Below are 22113 nucleotides of genomic sequence, written 5' to 3' on the forward strand. Positions count from 1 at the left end.
GTCACAAACACTATGTCCCATTGAACATGCTAGCTGGGAGTTAATTGTTTGTGACATAAATCAGTCACGTAACAAGATGTGGATCTGAACATCAGTCTATCACGAGACACACAGGTCCAAGTTTGATGTTGGTAAATTACAAAACCCACCAGAGATAAAGACTCACTATAAGGGTGTGAATGTGTTCATTTTCTAGCATGCATTTAAGGCACATTTTTACACTCCTGCTGTAGTGCTTACAGCACAGAAGGAGAAAAGCACATTGCTTTGCTCCAGTGACCCAGATTGTCAGCAGAAATAGGTGCAGAACCACTGGGGAGAAGAACAAGGTGCCCCTGAGCTGAGTCCTGCCTCTCTGACTGAACCACACCTGTGGAAGCGATTGCTGTTTCCCTTCTGAGGGAAATGAGTTGAAGCACGTAGTTGTGGTTTTATAATGCACAGTTCCATCAGGAAGGACTTTTGAAAGGCATCGTCTGTCTCTGGAGTGCCTTGTAATAACCTTGGTTTATACACCAATATGGGATTAAAGAAATTAACCTCCTTGCCCCTTTAGCAGCATCACTGAAACAAGAGAACAGGTCCTCTTTGAAATGCAGTTTATTCTACAAACATTTAGAGCAAAATCCTCAGCTAATTTCCATAACTGCATATAATACCAGAAGGAAAAAAGCACAGGAGAGAAGTATGGTCACTTCAAGGTTAGTCACAGCTGCTTTCTAAACTACTCACTTGCTAGGGAAGCGTTAAATGGGAGCTGAAATGTCTCCTTTGTCTCATGTTCTCCTCTTTGGGCATTTGGTTTCCATACATCCACATTCATCTACATGCACATATGAGAATTCGATTGTCTTATGCTCAGAGCAAACCAGATCCACCTTCACTGTGTGACTCCTTTTTTCATGGCAGCAAATGCATTTGTGTTCCATTTCATTGGCCTCAAAGGAATACCTATAGAAATGAGATTTGCACATGAGTCCACCACCTGTTTTCTTCCCTATGTGATCTGTATTCGCTCCTCCAAATAGGGGTACAACTAATGAAGAAAAAAACAAGATTTCCGACTTGTTTTTCTGCTTATTCATAATGGTCTTTCCTCAGGATGCTACTACCTATGCAGGGCCAGATCCTCTGAGATCAGTGAGGAAAATCCCAATAAATTTGGCAGGTTTTGGATTAAGGACATTCTGACAACACAGAAATGAACAATTCACGCAGAGACCAAAGAGCAGGAAGAAACTCCATCAACCCCCAGAGCTATTCGTAAATACACATAAGGACAGGAAGCTAATACATTTAGATGGTCTCTTTGCAGAGGGACCTATTATCCTAAGATAAGGCATTCCCATCACGCTAAAGGCATTTCATCACATTGACAACTGCTGCTGTTCTCACACCCAGTTTCCCAATCAGATCCTTTTAAACAAGAACCCAGGAAGACCAGACACAGGTGAGGACAGAGAGGTTTCCTACTTACACAGAATAGGTACTGCATGTCCCTTCACAGAAGGGCATTGGGACCGGAGCAGCAGACTTACAGTTGTTGTGAACAATATACTGCTCTTTCACATTGCGTTTGCATTTATGTGGCAGGTCAACACCTGTGTGGGAGAATATTTCTGTTACACTTCTTCAGACTGGGGAGCAAAAGAAGTTTTGAAAGACACCTGCTGGGAAGCCAAGAGCAGATCATCTTACTGAAACCACTTGTAGTTTAAATGCATAACAAAACAAATACACACACACCACACACAAGTAATAAATAAATAAGGAGAGTGCAAATAGGCACTAATTCAGCAAAAACAACTCCCCACTTGTCTAGATACTTTTCTGTTCAGGGACTGGCTCAAATGAAGACATGTATAAGTTCATGTAAAGGTACTGCTGAACTAAGACCAAAAGGATATATTAAAAACAACAACAAAAACACCTTAAGTGCTATGAATGGTATTTGTTAACATTTGTGACTGTAACAACCTACAGTTTCTGGGTGGATGATATAGAAGAAAACCAATTTTTTCCCATATAACTTTCAAATGGAAAAATACAGAACGTAATTCCTACAAATTCTCTCCCTGGAAGTATAGTTCAAACTAACAGTATTTCAGTCTTTTAAAAATGCAGAAAGAAGAAAAATTTTTTAGTGTACCCCTTGGAAGAACAAAGCAATTTTTGAGCCTTGGCTGTAAGGTACAAAACTGCTGTGCTGATACATGAACATAGCCTTCTGGTCTGTCGAAGTTCTTGGTGCATGCAGAAGAAGGGCTACAAGTAGTGGAGAACCTAGCAGTATTTTAGTAGGGAATCAATGATTTAACACACTCACATGTCTTACAACAGCCGTCTGAAGTCACGTCAACTGTCCCCTATATAGAAAGCAAAGAACCAGAGAAGTTTAGATACTCTAGTCTAGTGTACGTATATTGCTAAGCAACTAGTAGCAACACAGAGGGTTCAGATACATACCCTCATCTCTAACCAACACACTAATTCCTCTTCAGACTTGTTTGTGTACCAGTTGTATACAAAACAGCTTTAAAAATATCCAGTAGGGACTGAATATTCTTACAACTATATCCACTCATAAGCCAGGGGGGATGTTCTGTAATGTATGCCTGATGTGATGTAGATCCTGCTGAAGCCAGCACAAAAGCCAACTCCAAAACCAGACAATGACACATGCTCCTGGAATTGAACAACCTGCAAAGCCCTTTCTGGAAGCTACTGGAAACCACTGGTCACTGAAAAGCCTGTCACTAATGCTCCCCGTTGCTCATTCATCTACCACTTACTTGCTTAGCGATGGACCCCATAGTAGAAGAGACTATGTTCAGTGGTTCCCCGACAGGTCCATTTTAAGTCATCATTTGTTCAATTGCATTTTGTAACACTGGTGTTTCTTAAGTAATGAAAAATCCCACTGTGCCATTGCCCCAGCGCTCCTCTATTTCAAGTTCCAGTGTCTTACTTCACAAGAAGTAAAATATGTGGATTTCTTAGAAAGTATAACTTTTGTTATACCTCCATGGGACATTCCATTCAGGGCTGAAAAAGCACATTTCTTTCACACAAGGATGACCAACTCAGAAAGGTCAAGAAACACTGACATGACTCATTCAAAACAGTATAGAAGCCTCCCAGAGCACTGGCAGGGCTCATTTCAGACAGCTTTTTTTTTTCTGGTGCTAAAATACTTACTGGGACACAGTTTGATTCCTCAAATGGCAAGCAGACCTTTACTGTACTAGTCAAGGAAAACAGCCCCCCGGATTCAGTGCACATGTACTGAGTACAGTTATCATACGGTGCTTTATAACTTTTTCCAACCTAAAAAAAAACGACAAAAAATAATTGCAATATAATATAACAATATAAATAGAACAATGCAATAGTAATACAGTCTATGAACTGGCAGAGGGGCTGGGATGTTCATATTATCCTGGAATTCACATCTACTGAGCTCACCCATGTCCTGGTGGCAGAATGAGTATAGAGGTAGGAGCAGAAATGCTAAGAGACACTACGAAGTACAGAAGATGGGTCTGTTAATAGAGGTGGGATAGAATCTCACAGGTTGGAAGAGACCTCCAAGATCACCTAGTCCAACCTCTGACCTAACACTTAACAAGTCCTCCACTAAACCATATCACTAAGCTCTACATCTAAATGTCTTTTAAAGACCTCCAGGGATGGTGACTGAACCACCTCCCTGGGCAGCCCATTCCAATGCCTAACAACCCTTTCAGTAAAGAAGTTCTTCCTAATATCCAACCTAAACCTCCCCTGGTGCAACTTTAGCCCATTCCCCCTCGTCCTATCGCCGGGCATGTGGGAGAATAGACCAACCCCCACCTCGCCACAGCCTCCTTTAAAGGTACCTATGGAGCATGATAAGGTCACCCGAGCCTCCTCTTCTCCAGGCTGAACAAGCCCAGCTCCCTCAGCCGCTCCTCGTAAGACTTGTTCTCCAGACCCCTCACCAGCTTCGTTGCCATTCTCTGGACATGCTCAAGTACCTCCATGTCCTTCTTGTAGCGAGGGGCCCAAAACTGAACACAGTACTCGAGGTGCGGCCTCACCAGAACCAAGTACAGGGGCACAATCACTTCCCTAGACCTGCTGGCCACACTGTTTCTTATACAGGCCAGGATGCTGTTGGCCTTCCTGGCCACCTGAGCACACTGCTGGCTCACATTCAGCCGACTATCAACCAATACCCCCAAGTCCTTCTCTGCCAGGCAGCTTTCCAATCACTCATCTCCCAGCCTGTAGCGCTGCTTATATGCAAAAGAAAAAATTCTTCTACAGCTTTTGAAGTTTTTTAATAGATGGAAGAAAAGTAAAAACTATGAAAGAGGAAAATACTCTTCCTAATAGAGGTTAATGGATAAATGCAAAGTATCTTTGTGGTAACCACCTTTTAAGTGGAAGCATAAAAATTATATATTGGCACAGAAGAAGCTAGCTTGCAAGATTATCAAGGAACAAAAGGATGAAATAGAAAAGATGCCGAGCTCAGGAGCTACCAGAGAATAGCACATAAGAAAATAGCCACCGGGTGAGATGGCAGCATTAACTATTCACAGCAATAGCAGGCTGTAATAAAAGCAAACAGCTAGCCTGAGGTTCAGTTCACATCTACACAACACTATGCTGAGGAGACGTGGTGTATTACCTGGGTGTTACCAAGGTGAACTACACTGCAGCAGCTATGACACTTTCGATTTTTGCCCCAGCAAATTCAGAACCAGTGTTAGTACAGCTATATCAGCTTGCTCAAACTATTTAGCTTTGTGTTTCCAGGGCAAGATAAATGACATTTCTTCCAGTATCAGAGCAGTGTAATGTGAAGCCAGCTCACATATCTCTGCAAGAGCAGTGTTTTGCAACGTCACCATCCCCTACAAATTCTTTCCCTGTGCTGCATGTCACGAAGAGAGGGTGACATGATTTCCATTCCTGCCAGAGATGCATAATTTTCAGCACAGCAGTGTCTGCAAGTCTGCAAGATGCACATAGCAAGGAGCAGCCATATAAAACTTAACACTTACTTTGGAAATAGAGACATTTTAAGACCTCCTAAGGGTCTTCCCAGCTTCAAAATGTATGACACTGATTTCAAAAGATGTTGAGGTCTTTTGGATAATTCAGCTTTCCATGCAGAACAAAGGAGCACTCACCTCGATGGTGACATTGCCAAACGGAAAATTTGCCACACAAGCCACTTGCTGGCATTGGCTGCAGCACTGACCCTCCTGTTCCACGTAGCGGAAACCCTGTGGGAATAAGGTCACCATTTAGCAATATTACCTGCAGTCCTGTTCATGAAACACTGTCAGATCAAAGCCACACTGGAGGTGGCAGTGGAAATGAGCCAACCTTCTGGTTTTATTTCTGTTGCCATTAGAAACCTGTTGGAATCACTTTAAGCCTGACAATTAAAGCTGATGATTTCTTTCCCATACTGAAGTTACTTCTGGGTCACTTCAGTTACCATATACACCCTGCTATTTGCTGCTCTTCTTTGTGCTAACACACAAGTTAGAACAAATAAATTAATTCATCAGGTGATTACTTAAAAATCTACTACCGCCACTTGGTCTGATACTGTTATTCACTAGAACTGTCACTGTCAGACACATGAAGATAGTGCATCAATTATTTCCTTCCCTGTGTTTTAGGTATCCAGCGGTCTTTCTATGGATCTGTCCTGCTTCAAGATAAAGGTTAGTGGTTTTAGCAATTTTTAGGATTGGTAGTGGATCTAGCCTTTTCTGGGTGAGAATGGAACAGAAACCGTTCTTTGCTTGCATTCAGTAATAGACTGAGCAGGTTGTGCACAGACTCTCAGCTCACAAGTACCAAGCAGTGCCTGGAAACTCAAAACAACTGTGCGGTTTCCTTATAATCTTAATTTTGGAGCTGAAAACACCACCAACAGAACAACATAAACATCATCTTTCAGCAGTCAGACTTCTCTCTAACAGGTTTGTAATCACTTCCCTTCAGGGCATCTCTCGAAGGGTGGCCTCTTAAATTGGTAGAGCAAAAATGGCCAGCATCCTAAAGAGGACCTAACAGAAGATTATATCCTGCTATCTTTTACCGAGGCAGCAGTTTTACTGCCACGGTTCTACCATGCGTCCTGCAACAGCCATTGTTTGTGGTGGGGGAGGCTGAGTGCGTGGCACTGACCTGCTGGCAGGTGGTTTGGCATTTCACTGGAACACACTGGATGCGGTTGGTTTGCGTCACAGCATCCTGTTCATCTGTGCACACACAGTCCTCGCAGGAGCTCTTAGGCACCACTGCCCCAGGCTGAAAAGATAAAGAAAAGCAGAGAGGAAACAGGTAACAGCAAGAAATCGGTGGGTTCTAGAATAAACATATGTCCCCTGGACTATCAAACATGAATGATTATGCTCAGGATTTATTTTTGGCAGAACTTCCTGAAATGAATACCTCCAGATCTGACTTCAGACCTGACACTTCTCAGTATCACAAAATGAACATGAGGTTGACATATTCAAGTGCATTGATGACATGACATGAGTTATGTTACCTTATAAACTCCAAACTTCAATTTTTCCTCAGTTTGACCTAGTAATTAATCTTACAACATCCAATGAGTTTTAAAATTTGTATTCAGTCACAATTCTGACTTCTAGACTCTGAAACACAGGTAAGATCTCATTTAGTAAGCAAGCTACTGGTCTCTAGCATTACCTAGTCATTAATATTTCCAGCAACACATTAGACTGCTGGCAGGAATAAAATAACGTACACTTTAATTCTGCTTTTTTCTTAAGTGTTGACAATAAGTTCAGACAATTCTGATTCAGGCTGCATCAACCTGTGGAAAGAAGTGTCTGGAAGACCTACCTTGAATTCAACTCCTTCAGAAACACATACACCTTTTGGTACTGTAAGAAAAATAAAATGAAAAGGAGGTGCTAGGAATGATGTAACCAGTTACCGTACTCATCTCTAAATTTTCAGTGATTTAGAGAAGACAAAGAGTAGAACTGAGTTTATTTGCTAGCCTTCATAGCCTGCACAAGAGGGAAAAACATGCTGTTAAATTGTTATTCTGAAGCCTACATTTAATATCTGCTCAGATGTTGTGCATGAAGTGTGGGGTAATTCTATATCCTGGTATCTTACATATGGCAAAAACAATGTACCTCATGTAGTTACCCATGCTTGAAATTAGCTGAGCTTTTCTTTATTGTTAACCACCTTGCTGGTCACTGAGAAAATGGGAAGTTGGGTCAGGTGTGCAATTCCAGAAATAGTTTGACAGCAGAACTTTTGTATGGCTTCAACGTAATAGAAATGCAGTATTCGATCAATAACTTACATCCCAGGAGCTCATTGAATATTAGTTACACCACTTACTCCACCTCCATAAAATTTTAAAGGCTGGGAAGGAAAGGGAGAGGCTACTTCTTGTGATATTGACTCATTTAGAAAAACTGAAATAGTTGAAGGAATAAATAAAATTTCTTAAGGAAACATGGTACTTACTACAGGAGAAAATAGGACAACAACCATCCTCAGATATAGCTACCACGGGTTGGAAACCTAAGTCACATGCTGTTTTGTTGATAACACAGGTTTTTATATCACATTCTGCAATAGACAATGGAGATAAAGTAAGCCAAATCATCCTGTCCAGCAGTTTTTCTTGCAGACCAAAGTTTGAACATCCAAGAAATAGGGAAGACGTAAATGATTCTTGAACCAAACAGTTTTGGAGGTTGGGACACGTACAAATAAAGTTTCTCATAGCTTGCCCTTTTATAAAGGTCTTCCCTGGGCACGCAGTTCTGGCCCTTGTTCCTCTTTCTCTTCCCCCACTAGATGTCATTGCTAAACTAAACACATAAACATACTCACCTCAGAGAAAAAAGGAAATGACAGAGAAAAAGAATTGGGGTAAAAGCAAATGAGAATGAAAACAAAACAAACAAACAAAAAAAATGGAAGAAGCAGTGGATGAGGGCCAGAGACATAAAGGTAGGAAGGTGCAAGCTACAGCACCCTGTCAGTGCTCACTGCTCCCTCAAGGCACCCAAAGGAGCCCAATGTATGGAAGCACGAAGGGATGAGGAAGAGAAAAACATCCTACCACTGCCAGGATCCCGTCCTTCATCCTCCTATGGGTACTAGAAATGGCCAGGGTCTGATCAGACTAAGGAGGAGGTCCTGTGCTGTTGCAGGCATTTGGGACTGGGAGGATGCACATTGAATGGTGAGGGCAAACAAATATATACAGAAGCTACACATGAGGCCTTAAGAGAGACAGGAAAGTCCATCCTTCCATATTGGATGAACCTATGTGCAAGGATCACCCCAGCATCTCAGAAGGGACAAAAGCCAGAGGATCCTGTGAACTACCTAGTGGTCCCAATGATTCATGTGGCATTTTCCAACTTAAATATCAAGTGGAACATGGCTCTAGTTTAGAATAGAAGCTGAACCAGAGGAGGTCTCTTCTGACAGCAAGAATAAATGACTAAATCTAGTGTTTATTTGAATCTGGTACCTGCTGTGTATTTTTTTTTTTTAATTTCACTTGAGGATCATCATGAGGCAAATGATGCCACATGATGCCATGTGAATTGTCTACATACCACAGACTGTCTCTGTGCAGCATGGATCATCCAGACGTGGTTTTATTTTGCGTACAAAGCCCTCTTTAGTGCAATTGATAGGTGGAGATTTAGCACAAGGGCGGGGGAAGCAAGAGATATTCAAGGTCACTTCATCACAAGCACAGTATTGACAGTCATGCTCCCAAGCTTCTCTAGGCTGTGAAAACAAAAGAAATAGTTGTTCAGAGAGCAAAATCTAGAAGCATTAGATTAATGAATGCCTACCACAAAGCAGCACAGGGCCAGATTGTCCTATTTCATTATGTTGGAAAAAATCAAAGTTCAAATCCCAGAGGGCAGAGAAGAAAAAATCCTGCCACCTTCCTTTGTAGGTTTACATGTTTCCAGAACAGGAAACTTGCTACTTCTCCAGAAAAGTGCTTCCCACTAACTGCTAATTTTATTTCCATATCTCTATTAATGAAGTCCTGGAGTTACTAAAATCTGCTCTTTCCTTCCCCACTGTCAACACCGTTCACTAGTATTTAAGCTTAGAATTCAAAGAAACTCATGCAATCATTTTTACCATAGGTCACAGCACCCAGCTATAGTATAAAGTTAGCATTTTCCTTTTTCCTACCTGTTTCACTGATCCATCTTGTGCAGTGCAACCTATAAAACAAATTACAGATTCCTTTAGTGATAACTGACCTGGGGAAACAACAGAAGTGAGAGTACAGGAATAAAAGGCACCTGAGAAATGGACACAAAAAGAAAGATCCAGAGTGCAAAGTCACAAGTTGTGTATCCAAAATATTTCAATATCCTCCTCCTAAATATGCTTTGTTCTTTCAAAAGTTCCGTTTTTTGTGTGAAAGTAGGGGGAAACGGTCAATCAGAAACATTTCCAGCCTAGCTAGAAATGTTCAGTATGAAGGTCTCCCCTATTTCCTTTTTACATTTCTTACCACAGACAGAAACACAAATGCCATCATGATCGTTCAGCAGAGTTTTTCCATCAGGGCAGTAGCATCCCTCAACAAACACCGGTGTGTTATTTTGGGAGGGGAGGATGTCCGTAATGATTTCTCTACACAATTAGAAGAATATAAACAGAAATGAATGAGAGGCAGAATTGTGCCTGTGGGAAGCAGACACCTAATACGCAAGGAAATGCCAACTTCCAGCCTTTCTTGGCACATTTCAAATGCTGGACCTTTGCCTTAGGACATAACCCACCTGCTGAAGCAAGTGTTTCTTTTTGCTTCTCCACATGGCTTGTAGACCTGATCCCGAGCACAGCTGGCCTCTATAGAGCAATACAGAACATTGGTTAGAAAGCCTGGGCCTACTCATACCCTCCGTCACACGACGGACATACAGCATGCACTAGCTCAGGCTGCCCCCACGGACAGCACAGCCCAGGCTCCGGCCCAACAAGGGGTCCCCACATCTTCAGCAAGAGGGGTTTAATGGATTCGGCAAGGTGCTTGCACCAGTACCAAGTGTTTACCCAGGTCCCCTGAGCAGGGTAAAGCAGGCAGAGAGAAGCTGTGCATTGCCATCTAGTGACGGAGCTGTAGCTGACACAAAGGGGAGAAACGTGGCTAATGTCCCAACCCACTCCTCTGCAGGAAAGACCAGGGGTCTGTTTCCCACTTGTTTTGCACCATTTCTGAACTACAACTCTTTTGATTAGTTCCTGTATTTCTCAGGCCCAGAGCAGCTTAGGAAAGATTGAAGGCTGACGATGCAGAGGGACAGAAACAGGTGTGTGGGTGAGGAAAGAACAGACCAGAGCTACTTCACCACTAGAAGGTCTTTCTCTTTCCCAGGCTTACCACACTGCCCATTCGCCTGCCTCCTCCAGTCCACACAGACCCCGTGGAGCCCACACAAGGCTGCGTACGTCTGCATGCTCTGGCACTCGGTGCTGGGGTGCTGGTCCGAGCACCCGCTGGCCACGCAGGCCTCGTAGTAGGGCTGCGGGGGAACCACGCTGTGGCACTCGGTCAGGTTCCTTCTCAAAGCAAGGAAACAGATATGGCATTTTGCTTCCTTGGGCTACTTCCAAGGAAGAATTCAACTCAGAGCCAATCCCCACCCAGAGAAAGCCTTAAGACACAACTACAAATTGCTCCAATAAGCAATACGCCTACATGTGTAACCAAACCGATCCCCACCCAGAGAGAGCCTCAAGGTAAAGATACAACTACAAGTTGCCCCAATAGACAATACACCCACACAGCTTAATTAAGGAAGCTTTACCTCCCATTCTTTACAATGCTTTGAAACAAAGCAATTTTACATCGGACTGAGACCTGCAAAGGAGAGTCTCCTGCACGGCTCACAGCTATAGTTCTATATACTGACATTTTAATGTCAACATTGTTGACAATCCTATTTTAAACCACAAAATTATTTTAAAAACAGACACACACGCTGGCTATATTCTGACTCTGTTCCTATTCATCCCCAAAGCATTCAGATACTGAATTATAGCTAGTTCCAACTTAAGTTCTCCAGAAATGACAAGCAGAGCCAGTGTCAAGTAGCAGGCACTATTAAGGGAGGACTGATTTTGATCTGCAAAACTCAGGAACATTCACACGTCAATTCACTGCTCACTTTTTCAGGGTACACTAGAATTCACATTTTCATTGTGACCCATAAGCAGGTCACCCAAGCCCTGCAGTTAAGCACAAAATTATCTCATTTGTCTCTTTTGGGAGCTGTCTTACCAGATGATTTTACACAGATCAGAAGGCTCACAATGCTGATGATTTCCAATCTCAGCCAGTTCTGAGACACCTGAATTACAGTATCTGTTGGTAGGATCTGGGACTTTCCAATCTAATGCCATCTCTTTGAAGGACTCAATGACCTCACCATTCCTTTTCATAGCATCATCAACCTTCTGGTTGGTGCACGTACCTGGTAGCAATATAAAAGCAAAGTGACAGTTGAAGGACAGTTGATGCTGATAAAACTGCTTTTACGTAAAACAGCAATACCTGGAAGGCAGTTCTTCTTGTGAGAAAGTAACACACATGGTCCTGGATGAGTTCACAAGAACTTTGTAGGAGAAGGCTAGAAGAAATAGTTTGCCAGTTACTCATGAAAACCAGAGCTGAGGTCTTGGCTAATGCATTTCTCACGACAGCTAAGGAAACTGAGATGGTTCTCTCTAACACAGGGCTCTCCAGATTCCGTATCTTCCCATAGTGAGTAAGTATGATCATATGATCAAGAGGGAGATTTAGAGAAAGCTTGTCTCCATCCACCAGCAAATGTGGACAGAATGAAAGGGGGTAACTCAAAGCTGTATCTTCTGACAGTGCCTTTTCACCAATTAGGGACAATTTTGTTAAAAGTTGTGAAACTTAAAAAAATCACTGGAGTTGCAAAAGTTTAGAGATGTTTACAAGTGGACAAACGAAAGGAGGAGGAAAATGTATTGCATTCTTTACTGCCAGCTGATGAGCACACTCACCACACAGTCCCATGGTATTGTTATAAAACTTTCCAAAAGGGAGTTTTATGTAAAACGCAAGTCGACTGTAGGAGACATAAACTTCTAATTCAGGTATTTCAACTATGACGTAAAGACCAGAACTGGTTATCGTGACACCATTCGTGGAAATATCCGGAAAAACTTTCTTGCCATTAAATAAAATCTAGAAAGAAGAGAAGCAAAAGGTCTCTATGGACATTTTTCTGTTGAGTAAGATACATAGCTTGTGTCTGGCAAGTAGAGCACAAATTCAGCTCTCAGGTGCACCAAATGAAGTCTGACAAAGGCAATCATTTAGGCAGTTCCCAGTGCTTCCTTTTTAATATGTTCTAACTTATATTTGACTACTTCCATCAGGAAGAAAAACACATCCTTCAGTTATGTGACAATTTTCCAAGTTTTTAGAATATACTTTTTTTTTTTGCTGACACTAAGCAAAAAGATAGAGCTAGGAATGTAACTGCATTTCCTACCCATGCCATTTGTGACGAGCTTCGTCCTTTGTCATGGCAGGGCATTTGACAGTAGAGTAATACAGCTACAGCAAAATAGTTATGAGGATTGATTTTAACAAAATACTTTACCAAGTTTGTTTCTTTTCCATGTTGCATTGCTTGTGTCAGAATAACAACAGAATTTGAATAAAAAATGAGGAGGGACATTGAACAAATTGCTCCATCAGTGGCACCACAGTAGTAGTTGTCTATGTGAATCCAGAAGTTGTGAGAGTTGGGATGAATTAGCTGCACAAGGACGTATGTGCAGTTTTCTTTAAAATGATAATATGTTCCATCAAAAGTCACATAATGCTCATTTCCCCATCCGCTGCAAATACCTGGAAGACAGAGTGGCACACTTCGAGTTCGACTTCTCAGTTTCAAGCTGATTTTAACTTTTATAATCTCTTTCAATGAGAGCTGAAATGACCAGTTTGATGAAGAAAACATAGCTTAGCAAGGACTCTTATCTGCTCTTAATATCCAACATTTTAGGTGGGAATTCTGCTCCATTACATCCTACTGAATCAATACAAAGGTAATACAGATGTTGATCACACCGATTTATCTTGCTTGAGGCTGGGCTGAGCATAACAAATTTCAGGAATTCACCTGCCGCAGTACTTACACTGACACTCAAAGACTTCACAGCAGCCAGTTTCATCATAGTGTTTCATGAATGGGAAACCATTCACACAGAGTTTCAGTTGCTGAGGAGGGCAAGTCACACTGGACAGTTTAATATTATTTCCTTCTCCCAGGCAAGTGGCAATCTGGCAGTTTCCAAAATTCCATGATTCGTTAAACTATTGGCAGATTGAAAGAGAGCAGGAGAGGAACACAGCAAAGTAATATAACAAAGGTTTTAAAACCACGCACAACTACCACCCTCCATTCATGTTCCTGTTTGGTATGGCGTTATTTGCTATCTACTCTTTCTCTGTCAGATAATATGAAAAGTATTGCAATCGACAGAGCTTTGACATTTTGTTCTGTTCTGCAACATTTTGTGCAGGTCTCAGCATTAATGGCCTGACCACTTGTGATGGCGGTTCACAGACAGGTGGGGTTTCCTAGCCTTTCTTCAGCTCATGTGGCTCTGCCTGCCTCCAGCCTGTTAGATTTTTCACTGAACAGCATAATCTTCAATTTATTCCCTAAATTATTTGAGGGCTTCTGCTATATTTCTCAATCACCTAGTTCAGCCACAACTACAGGCCAGCTGCAGCGGTGCTGACCAGCATCAGAGGAATCTGCATGTGGAGAATGCCAAATCTTGGCTGGAGGCAACACTGTAAAGAACCACACCTTCTTTCCAGTCTCTCACCTTTCTAGGAGGAATAAGCCCAAGACAATCGCTCACAGGAGCCAACGTGGTAACGGGAACTAGGCTTGTTGCACTGGGAGCAGCTGTCAGTGGACAGTCTTCAGAGTCTGGATCACAGATGTTGAGTGCCTCAGTTTGACCAACTTTACACTCTGCCCAGATTAATTCAATCTGACATGACGCGTTGCAAATAGAGTAAGCACAATGACCCGATATATTCATTGGCAGAGAAATATTTTCTCCTGCAAGGCCAAAACCCAACAATCAGCACTGAATTGCCTATGAAAGTGGTAAATGTTTGCTGTGAACTCTTAAAGGCTATGCATCACAGATCAATCACATACTCAGCCCTACATTTAACTGGGCCTGACTGCACCTGATGGCCACCTTCAGCTGTGACTGTCTGCAACTGCTTGAATCTAACAACTGAACCAGGGCTCAATTCATCCAAATGGCAAAGCCTGAGGGAGGGCCACAGGTGGCAAATCTGCAGTTCTTCTGCAGATTCTTCATTGAGTACACTTGTGGGAATTGAAAATGAGTCCAAGAGGAGAGAATACCACATATATCACTAAGCATATCTGGTCTTCACAAAGACCATGAGATAAATGGTTCAGGAGCTACTAAGATGAAAAAGAGCCTTCTCTATCTTTGGAATATGAATGTGGATTACAAACCTATGTTTGGGATTTGTGAGTCAGGGTTTGTGCTGGAGTACAATGAAGTTAGCATCTGCTCTAAACTTCCTTACACCAGGGATATCCAAACCAGGACAATGTCACAGGGTACGTGAGAACTGTAATTTTTAAGGTGTTAGTTACACTTCAAAGACATAACAATTCCATGTGTAATTGCAGTAGACAGAATCAGCACTTGCTGGAGCACATTTATCTAACATAACATCTTCTCACATCAACAGTGCAGAAAAAAAGAAATTGCTTGGTTTCTCACCCATTTGTAGCAATTGTCCATTGTCAGTGCAGAAGCAGGGAGTGGTTAGCATTGATGATGGTGGTGCAGATGTTACAGGTTGCATATGTGGTTCTGCAGGAAAGGAAGTCTATTAATGACCAGATCTTTGCTACTCTACATTCAAGCCCTACGATGTCTATTACATTCTCTATGTTTAGAAGAACAAAATCATTTTCCACCTCCATCACATTCTGTACTGGTACACAATAAAAACACCCTCTCTATATACTTATAACCCCCATATACACACACTATATGCTACTAGAATAATACACACGCTCTTCTAAGTGTGTGTATCTGGTATTTTTATATAGAATAAAATAAAACTCCCTTCCACTGTCTCTTAATTTGATTCCAAATTAAGGTCTTATTGAACTTCCTAATCCTGTATGACTTCACCTGACTTTGGAGAGGTGACTTCCAGTGGCACACCGTTTTGTCTTTTAATGTCTAGTTGTGAAGCATCTGTTGGTTTAAATACAGACAGATTATTCAGTCATTTAATGAAGCCACTCTATACTCTGCTTTGAATAATCCTTTCTTTCTTAGCTATTACCACATAACACCTGGAATGAAACATGTAAACACAGGAAGCACACAGGCTCACCATCAGGTCTTTAACTCTTCCACTCACTTGAGTAGAGAAGATAGCTTTTAGTTCTGCTTGCCTCACTTTGTATAATTTGCTACTGCAGGATAATACACTTTTTTTTCAGCCAATTTTTTTTTTTTTTTGCTATAATCATGGCACAACTTCATCTTTTCATCTTTTTGCTTCCTATTTTCTGTTTATACATGTCCCCTTCAAACTGCAACTTCTCTTTTGTGAGGAGAATAAATCACCAGGTAGTTTTATTTTCTTGTTCCAGTGATCCCCTTGAGACTGGCTTCTCCAATGTAGAAACCAGTACAGTAAGAACAATATGAGAAGGAGAAAAACAAGGTTTATGAATTATGAAATTTTGAGACTAACCACACCAGACTAATTGTGGAAGGCCCAAAGATATCGTATAAGCTCTACTGAAAAATGGCTGAAACCCTCTATTCTATCCTTACCCCACTGACAGTAAGCAGCTATAAAATTACACTTTTAGTGCGCACCATGAAACCTACAAGCTCTGGCCCCTCCTTCCTGAAACATGAACTGCCTTAAATCTGTGCTTGGCATGGACATGGAGGTAGGAGTAGTCTTTTTCAGAGACAGAGGAATCTTGTTACCATTACAGACTTGATAAAATCACCACCAAACCTTGTATAAATAGTACCTTGTGCTGGTGCAGATGGTGTGTTGCAAGGGATGAATGTTTTGATGATCTCTCCGTTAGGACCACAGACAGCATTACCACACCCGACCTCATCTGTTTGGCTGTATATAGTGTCATTTAAGGCGTAAGTCTTCCCGTTGTAGCAACAGAGGCAATCTGAGGCAACAAAAGAGCAAATGCCACCATACCAGGAGACACTCATTATATAAATATAAATGAAAAGAAAATCAAACTCTGGATTTACCATTCTGTAGTTCATATAAGCAAAAGTGAATTATCTGACTGGAAAACATTCTCAGTTTCTACTTAAGAAGTTGCATTGAGAGTCTACCTCATTTATTTAAAGTGAGTTGGATTTTTCTTGTTGCTGTGCTTCTTGGAGTCAGCTTGCATAGAGGAATTACTGGCTGCTGAAAGCAGAACTGGCGCTGTCCTCACCCAGCCTAGAGCATGGGAGCATTCCCTCTTGGCAGGGAATACGGCTGGGATTACTGCCTTGATAAGTGATAAAACACTGACACATTTGTACTGCTCTGACTCCACCTATTGAACTAGCTAGCAACATGCCTGCAGCAACATGTGATGTCTGGTCGTTTCAAGTCTTATCATCACTCAGTGAAAGGTATTCAAATGTTACCTTCAGAGTCTTCGGTACACAGTTTCTCTTCAGGATTGCTGAAGATAAAGAGGAGAGGAGTTGTTTTATTGTCTTGAATATGTGGAATAGTATCTGTCAGCATATGGTATTTACTTTTACAAAGAAGCCTGCTCCTTAAGGTTTTAACCATTGTTGTCACTGCCATAATTTCCTATGAACATAAACCACACATTGCCTACCTTGCCCTCTCTAATCCTATTATTACCTCTCTTACCATCGACTGACCTACCATGAAGTGCAGCTGGGGAGGGAGACGCACTCCCTGTTTTCCTCATCAAAATATGGCTTGTCAGGACTACACTCCGGGTAGCAGCCTGGAAAGTTAAAAGTAAATGAATCAACTTTGTTCTGCTTTACTTGAATCTGAGGCAATCACATGCAGATTTGATCCCAAAATTAATATGATCCTGTATGAAAGTTCTCGGTTTTGCCAATTATTTTTCCATGTCCTCTTTTCCCCTTTCATCTGGAAGTTGTAATTAACTCTGTTTGTCAACAGGTAATTAATTACTCTTTGCAAATTTAAGCTGAATGACCTTGTATCTCTGCCCAGGCATATTCTGCTATGAATGGTACTATTGCATGGGAAATAAGTCCCAGAAGAGACGTGGTCAATGAGCTCCTAGGGCAAAAGAGGCAGTCTTTGAAGGTAAGACAACAACCTTGATGCTTAAGGCATTTAAAATCAGACTGTATCTTCAACTCATATCAACTGTATCAAGATCAAGCAAGAATTACCTTCTAAACTATACAGCAAGTTCCCACATTTTCCATGTGGGTTCCTGCAGGTCTTTAGACAAGGTGCTCCACAGGGTTTATAGAACCACTCGTGTTTGTTAGGTGGATTGTAATAATCACAGAACACAGCTGGAACAGAAGAAAGAAGAAACATCCACGTCTCAGACGCTGGGAAGGGTTCATTTTCTAATTCTCACAAACAAGAGCTTATTAAGTCACAGACATGCAGAGATGTCAGAATTCTGCTCTTCTTCCTTTCTCATGCGCCTGAACACATAGAACAACATTTTTCTGCGTGCATTTTCAATGCAATACTTACGGCAAATGGCAGGTGTTCTCCAGTCGATACAGACACCAGCTTTGCTACAGCTTCTCGAATAAGCAGCCACTGAGGTACAAAAGCACTCACAGTCTCCCACACTGTCACAGCCACAGAAGTCAGAAATACAAGATTCATAATACGGTATTGGATTCACCTATCAAAATACCAACAGATCTGTTATCACAGATGTACCTCCTGCACCATGTTTTAATGAGAGAAAGGGCTCTGAATTTCTGCCACCCACTGGCAGTTTATTTGGCAGAACTGTTTGTGACAGTCTGGGATTGTCATGGAGGAGCTAGGACATTTTGCAAGAGTTGTTTTTGTATGTTCATCTATCTGGTAGACTTGGACCTTAAATCTTCTCATTCTTATTTGTGTGCTGGCATTTACGCCCAAGTGTCTTTCCAGTGTAATTTCTGCAGGACTAAACTACCTTGATTTGGGTTAGCACATCCATATAGTGTGTGCATTTTCTAATTGACAGATAGTGACTGATTATAAAATGAAATCCTATTTCCACTGAATTTCACATCTCTTTATTTAGGTTTATTTTTTTTATTTATTTATATAGGTGCTTTAACCTGTGTCAACATGAGCTAACCAAGAAAAATAAGCCAAATTTGCTCTTTAAATGGCTTATTAAAATGCACCAAGTCTTTGCATAGACATTCTCATTACGAATTAGTAGTCCTGTTAGTGTTAGTAGAATTAGTAGTCCTGTTCCTGTTTAGATTAATTCAATGTGTCTAAAATAAAGTAAATAATTCATTTCTTTAGATAATTTGAATAAACTTTCCCAAGGATCCCCATACAAATAGCCCTGTATTAAGTTATCTCTAGATTTTACAAACAGATATCTAGCTTTTTATTTCTGGTGGCCAACTATTATCCCCTTTGTCTTTGGTTACTCAAAACAGTTACTGCTGTTTCCTCAGTACTGTGCAACAGGATTTAACTGGCATAGCAGTAAAGAGAGGTTTTGAGAGAAGTAGGCCTTGTACTCAAGAATGACATGTAATAGCCTTTAATAATAACAATTTGTGCACAAACATGCTGTATAATAGCAACAAGTGCCAAGTGTGAAACCAATAAGGATGAGAGAACAGGATTACCTTACTGTGGCAGGCTTCAAAGACATTACTCTTAATGATGCTGCAGTGCTTCTGCCCCAGGACAGACTTGAAAGGCTGATCAGCACACAGGTCCGTCATGTTTATATTTGAGCAGGTGCTTGTTATTTTCCAGCTGTTTCCAAACTCCTGGATGCTCATCTCCACAGACTGCCCTCTGGTTGTGAAGTCGTTCCTTGAGCGGCCATCAAAGTCCCCACAAAGGCCACAGACTTTTCCCTGAGTAATTTGCATAGGCACAGTAAGTGGTTTCATTATTTTAAGTGCAGCCCACTAGCTGACAGAAAAACTACAGAACAAGCCAAGAAAAAATAGCTGCAAATTTCTAAACAGCCATCAAAATATGTCTTAGAAGAAGCTGGATTTCAAGTGAAAAGATCGCTCTTTTAGACCCTCCAGTACTGCAAAGAGCCTGTCCTTACTTCTAGCGCCAAGTATTTTGGAGCAGTCCATACCAACTGAATGGTGAAATAAAACAAAGCATGGCCCTCTTGCTGCTTCTGCTCCACTGGACTGAACACTTTTCCAAGCCCTGCTTTTCAAACTGGGGCTTCAGTTCTGGATGCAGGAGTTTGAGCTGGAAATCATAACTCTCAGTCTGTGAGGCACATACCTGGAAAGATGGTGCCACATGAACAACAACTGTAGTCTTCTGGTCCCACATGAAGTTCATCCCTTGAGTCGTTTCAATCACAATATAGCCTCCTCTGAGATCCACCTTATAATTCTTCTCAGCTCCTGTATCAGTGGCTATCTCCTGAATTCTTCCTTCCAAGAGCCTGATTTCACTGCTCTGCAAGGAACAAATACATCGCACAGAAGGAAACCAAGTAGAAAACTTAGTGTAACGGCACTGGTATTCTGTCTCTTGTCCTTCATCTCATTTTTCTATAGTCCTTGCACTATGTCTTGGCCTACTCCAAGACACATGAGCCATGGACAAGACCCAGTGAGTTCAATGGGAAACATCTGCCCATGCATGACAAGTCTTACTTCATGGCCACATAAATTGTCCTTATTCTAGATGAAATCTGTTTTGCTGGCACAGAAGCTCCTGAGTGCATGGGCAATTGGGCATGCTAGAATGCCCCTTGTCACACCACTTTGTTTCACCCTACCCTCACCCCCCAGTCCAGGAGAAACATCTTTGCTCTTTTGTGTTTGCTTTGGGGAAATGCTAAACCTGAGCTGGAAGGAAGAAACTCTTCCCTCTGTAGTTAACATCTGCCCTGTGCATGAACCATGGCATAGAAATATGCAACATCCTCCTCTAAAAAATTTATTTTCCACCATTAATGTCACAGAAACACAGGTGCGTGCACACACACACACAGAGTGCTGTTAACTCCCTGTATCAGCCCACTTGTCTGCAGAAGTGTCCAACGCCAATTATCTACACCTTAGCTGGGCTGTCTCTCTCTGCTTTCTGGCTGTTTGACTACCATAGGTACCCTCTAGCAACAACTGAGTTGGAATATAAGGACAAATTACACCAACTGCTGCAAAATCAAGACTACATCTCCTCAGCTGTGACTGAATCCAGACAAACCTCAAAAATCAGAGTGATCTTTAGAGAGCAGATGGAGAGTGACTTCCCACAGGCATTGTTCTGAATTACAATTCGGAAGGTGCCAGCATCCATGTTATTGGGGCAGAAGTCCTTTGAAAAATAGATAATATTTTATCAGAGCTTTTTGTGTAACTAGTCCAGTCTTAAACATTTTCAGGAGCTCTAAATGAATACTGTATCAGCCTGATTTCTGATATTTTGTCACGTGTTCATTCACCAAACCTCTGGGCATTTTAGAAGAATGTGGTGGTAGCTGAACTGCTCATACTTGACAAGAAATTTCACAGAGAAAAGCTTAAGTAGAAAACGAGCTTGTCATAGCACCAGTCATGCACAGCCAAAAAGCTATCTTTTTTTTTTTTTTTTTAAGTATTAGCAAAACCAATTGTAATTTGGAGATGAAGCGTCTCGTTCAGTACTGTCTCATTACACACAATAATTACACTTGAGTTGAGGCCTATACAGTATCTTTTACATGCTTAAGACACAAAAAACAACTGTCACTCTTGAATGACCAAGAGAAACTTTTAGTTTTCAGCACCGTACCAATCCCTTCCCTTTGCAGACGCTGGAATTACACCAGTCCACCCCAGGAGTTAATCATTTAGGATCACACAGTGCCCTCTTGTGTCATGTCTGAGGGTTAATTGCTTTGCTTTTGTATGGAAAATCTCACTGTGTCTGCTCTGGGTAGAAGAGGAGAGGGGTTAAACTCAGATCATCAGCATTGACTGTTTTGCATGGGGTAGCCTTTTAATTACTCACACTGAGCCCTACAGGGTAAGCTGTGGGTAGCAAAATGAAAAACGTGATACCTGAGCTAGGATATAGTCACAGTCTCCCAGGAAATCAAACTTCTCCCCATCAAAGGTCATGTAGTGCCCATTGCCGTACACGGTGCAGGTTCCCTTGCAGGGACTGTCCGTGCAGTTCCACTGCCTTTTGTTACACGTGCTGCGAGGTGAATAAGATAAGGTTCACAATCTTTGTACGAAGCATTTTTTTTTCCCTTAACCCCCAAACAGGGGCAGAATAATTGAAAGGTTAATCTTTTGCAGTGCTCTGAGGCCATGCCATATAATGGATTGCTAATTACAAAATTTGTTTTCTACCAAGACATACTTGAACTTTCTGTATTTTGATTTTATTTTTTGCCCTTCAAATATCACTTAAATCATTAAGGCCTGGCAGCAGACAATGGGGATTTAGGACCTAAGCTCAGGAAGAACTAGATATTTCAAACATATCTGAATATTAATCCATGAGGTACCACGTGGCCAGTTCTGCTCCTGACTATGGTGTTATGTACCAGCATTATCCTCCATCCTACCCTGGCAAACTGCAGCTCAGGGACACCATTAGACAGAAAATTCTAGTTATTCCCTCGGCACAGATACTCTCTGATTTTTCCTCCCCCATATGTGTTCTGTCCTCCTAAGAAAACAAAGACCTCATTGCAGTAAAACCTCGTAATGGCCTCTGTGATATCAACAACTGCTTATCAGGGTTTGGCCTCACAT

The 22113-nt window shown here is 41.6% G+C and overlaps 1 protein-coding gene across 9 annotated transcripts in view; it reads right to left on the minus strand.

The window, feature by feature from the left end:
- Positions 1-582: 582 nt before the first annotated feature.
- Positions 583-22113, minus strand: part of LOC308195946 (mucin-5B) — a 46276-nt gene continuing 24745 nt past the window's right edge. For all 9 annotated transcript variants that reach the window (XM_080594201.1, XM_080594200.1, XM_080594203.1 and 6 more), the window contains 29 exons: positions 21409-21547; positions 20573-20683; positions 19637-19816; positions 19006-19242; positions 17888-18044; positions 17569-17697; positions 17060-17144; positions 16810-16847; positions 16173-16328; positions 15307-15372; positions 14887-14979; positions 13936-14177; positions 13237-13414; positions 12696-12946; positions 12091-12274; positions 11339-11531; positions 10439-10617; positions 9837-9906; positions 9566-9687; positions 9238-9269; positions 8637-8814; positions 7528-7632; positions 6883-6923; positions 6196-6318; positions 5181-5276; positions 3199-3327; positions 2327-2366; positions 1478-1601; positions 583-951 (listed from right to left, as the gene is read on the minus strand). In XM_080594201.1, the coding sequence (XP_080450327.1) occupies positions 777-951; positions 1478-1601; positions 2327-2366; positions 3199-3327; positions 5181-5276; positions 6196-6318; positions 6883-6923; positions 7528-7632; positions 8637-8814; positions 9238-9269; positions 9566-9687; positions 9837-9906; positions 10439-10617; positions 11339-11531; positions 12091-12274; positions 12696-12946; positions 13237-13414; positions 13936-14177; positions 14887-14979; positions 15307-15372; positions 16173-16328; positions 16810-16847; positions 17060-17144; positions 17569-17697; positions 17888-18044; positions 19006-19242; positions 19637-19816; positions 20573-20683; positions 21409-21547 (3853 nt within the window). In that variant the 3' untranslated portion in view covers positions 583-776. The remainder of the gene's footprint in view (positions 952-1477; positions 1602-2326; positions 2367-3198; positions 3328-5180; positions 5277-6195; positions 6319-6882; positions 6924-7527; positions 7633-8636; positions 8815-9237; positions 9270-9565; positions 9688-9836; positions 9907-10438; positions 10618-11338; positions 11532-12090; positions 12275-12695; positions 12947-13236; positions 13415-13935; positions 14178-14886; positions 14980-15306; positions 15373-16172; positions 16329-16809; positions 16848-17059; positions 17145-17568; positions 17698-17887; positions 18045-19005; positions 19243-19636; positions 19817-20572; positions 20684-21408; positions 21548-22113) is intronic.

Source organism: Anser brachyrhynchus (assembly GCF_964034855.1).
Source record: "Anser brachyrhynchus genome assembly, chromosome: 5".
NCBI lineage: Eukaryota > Metazoa > Chordata > Aves > Anseriformes > Anatidae > Anser > Anser brachyrhynchus.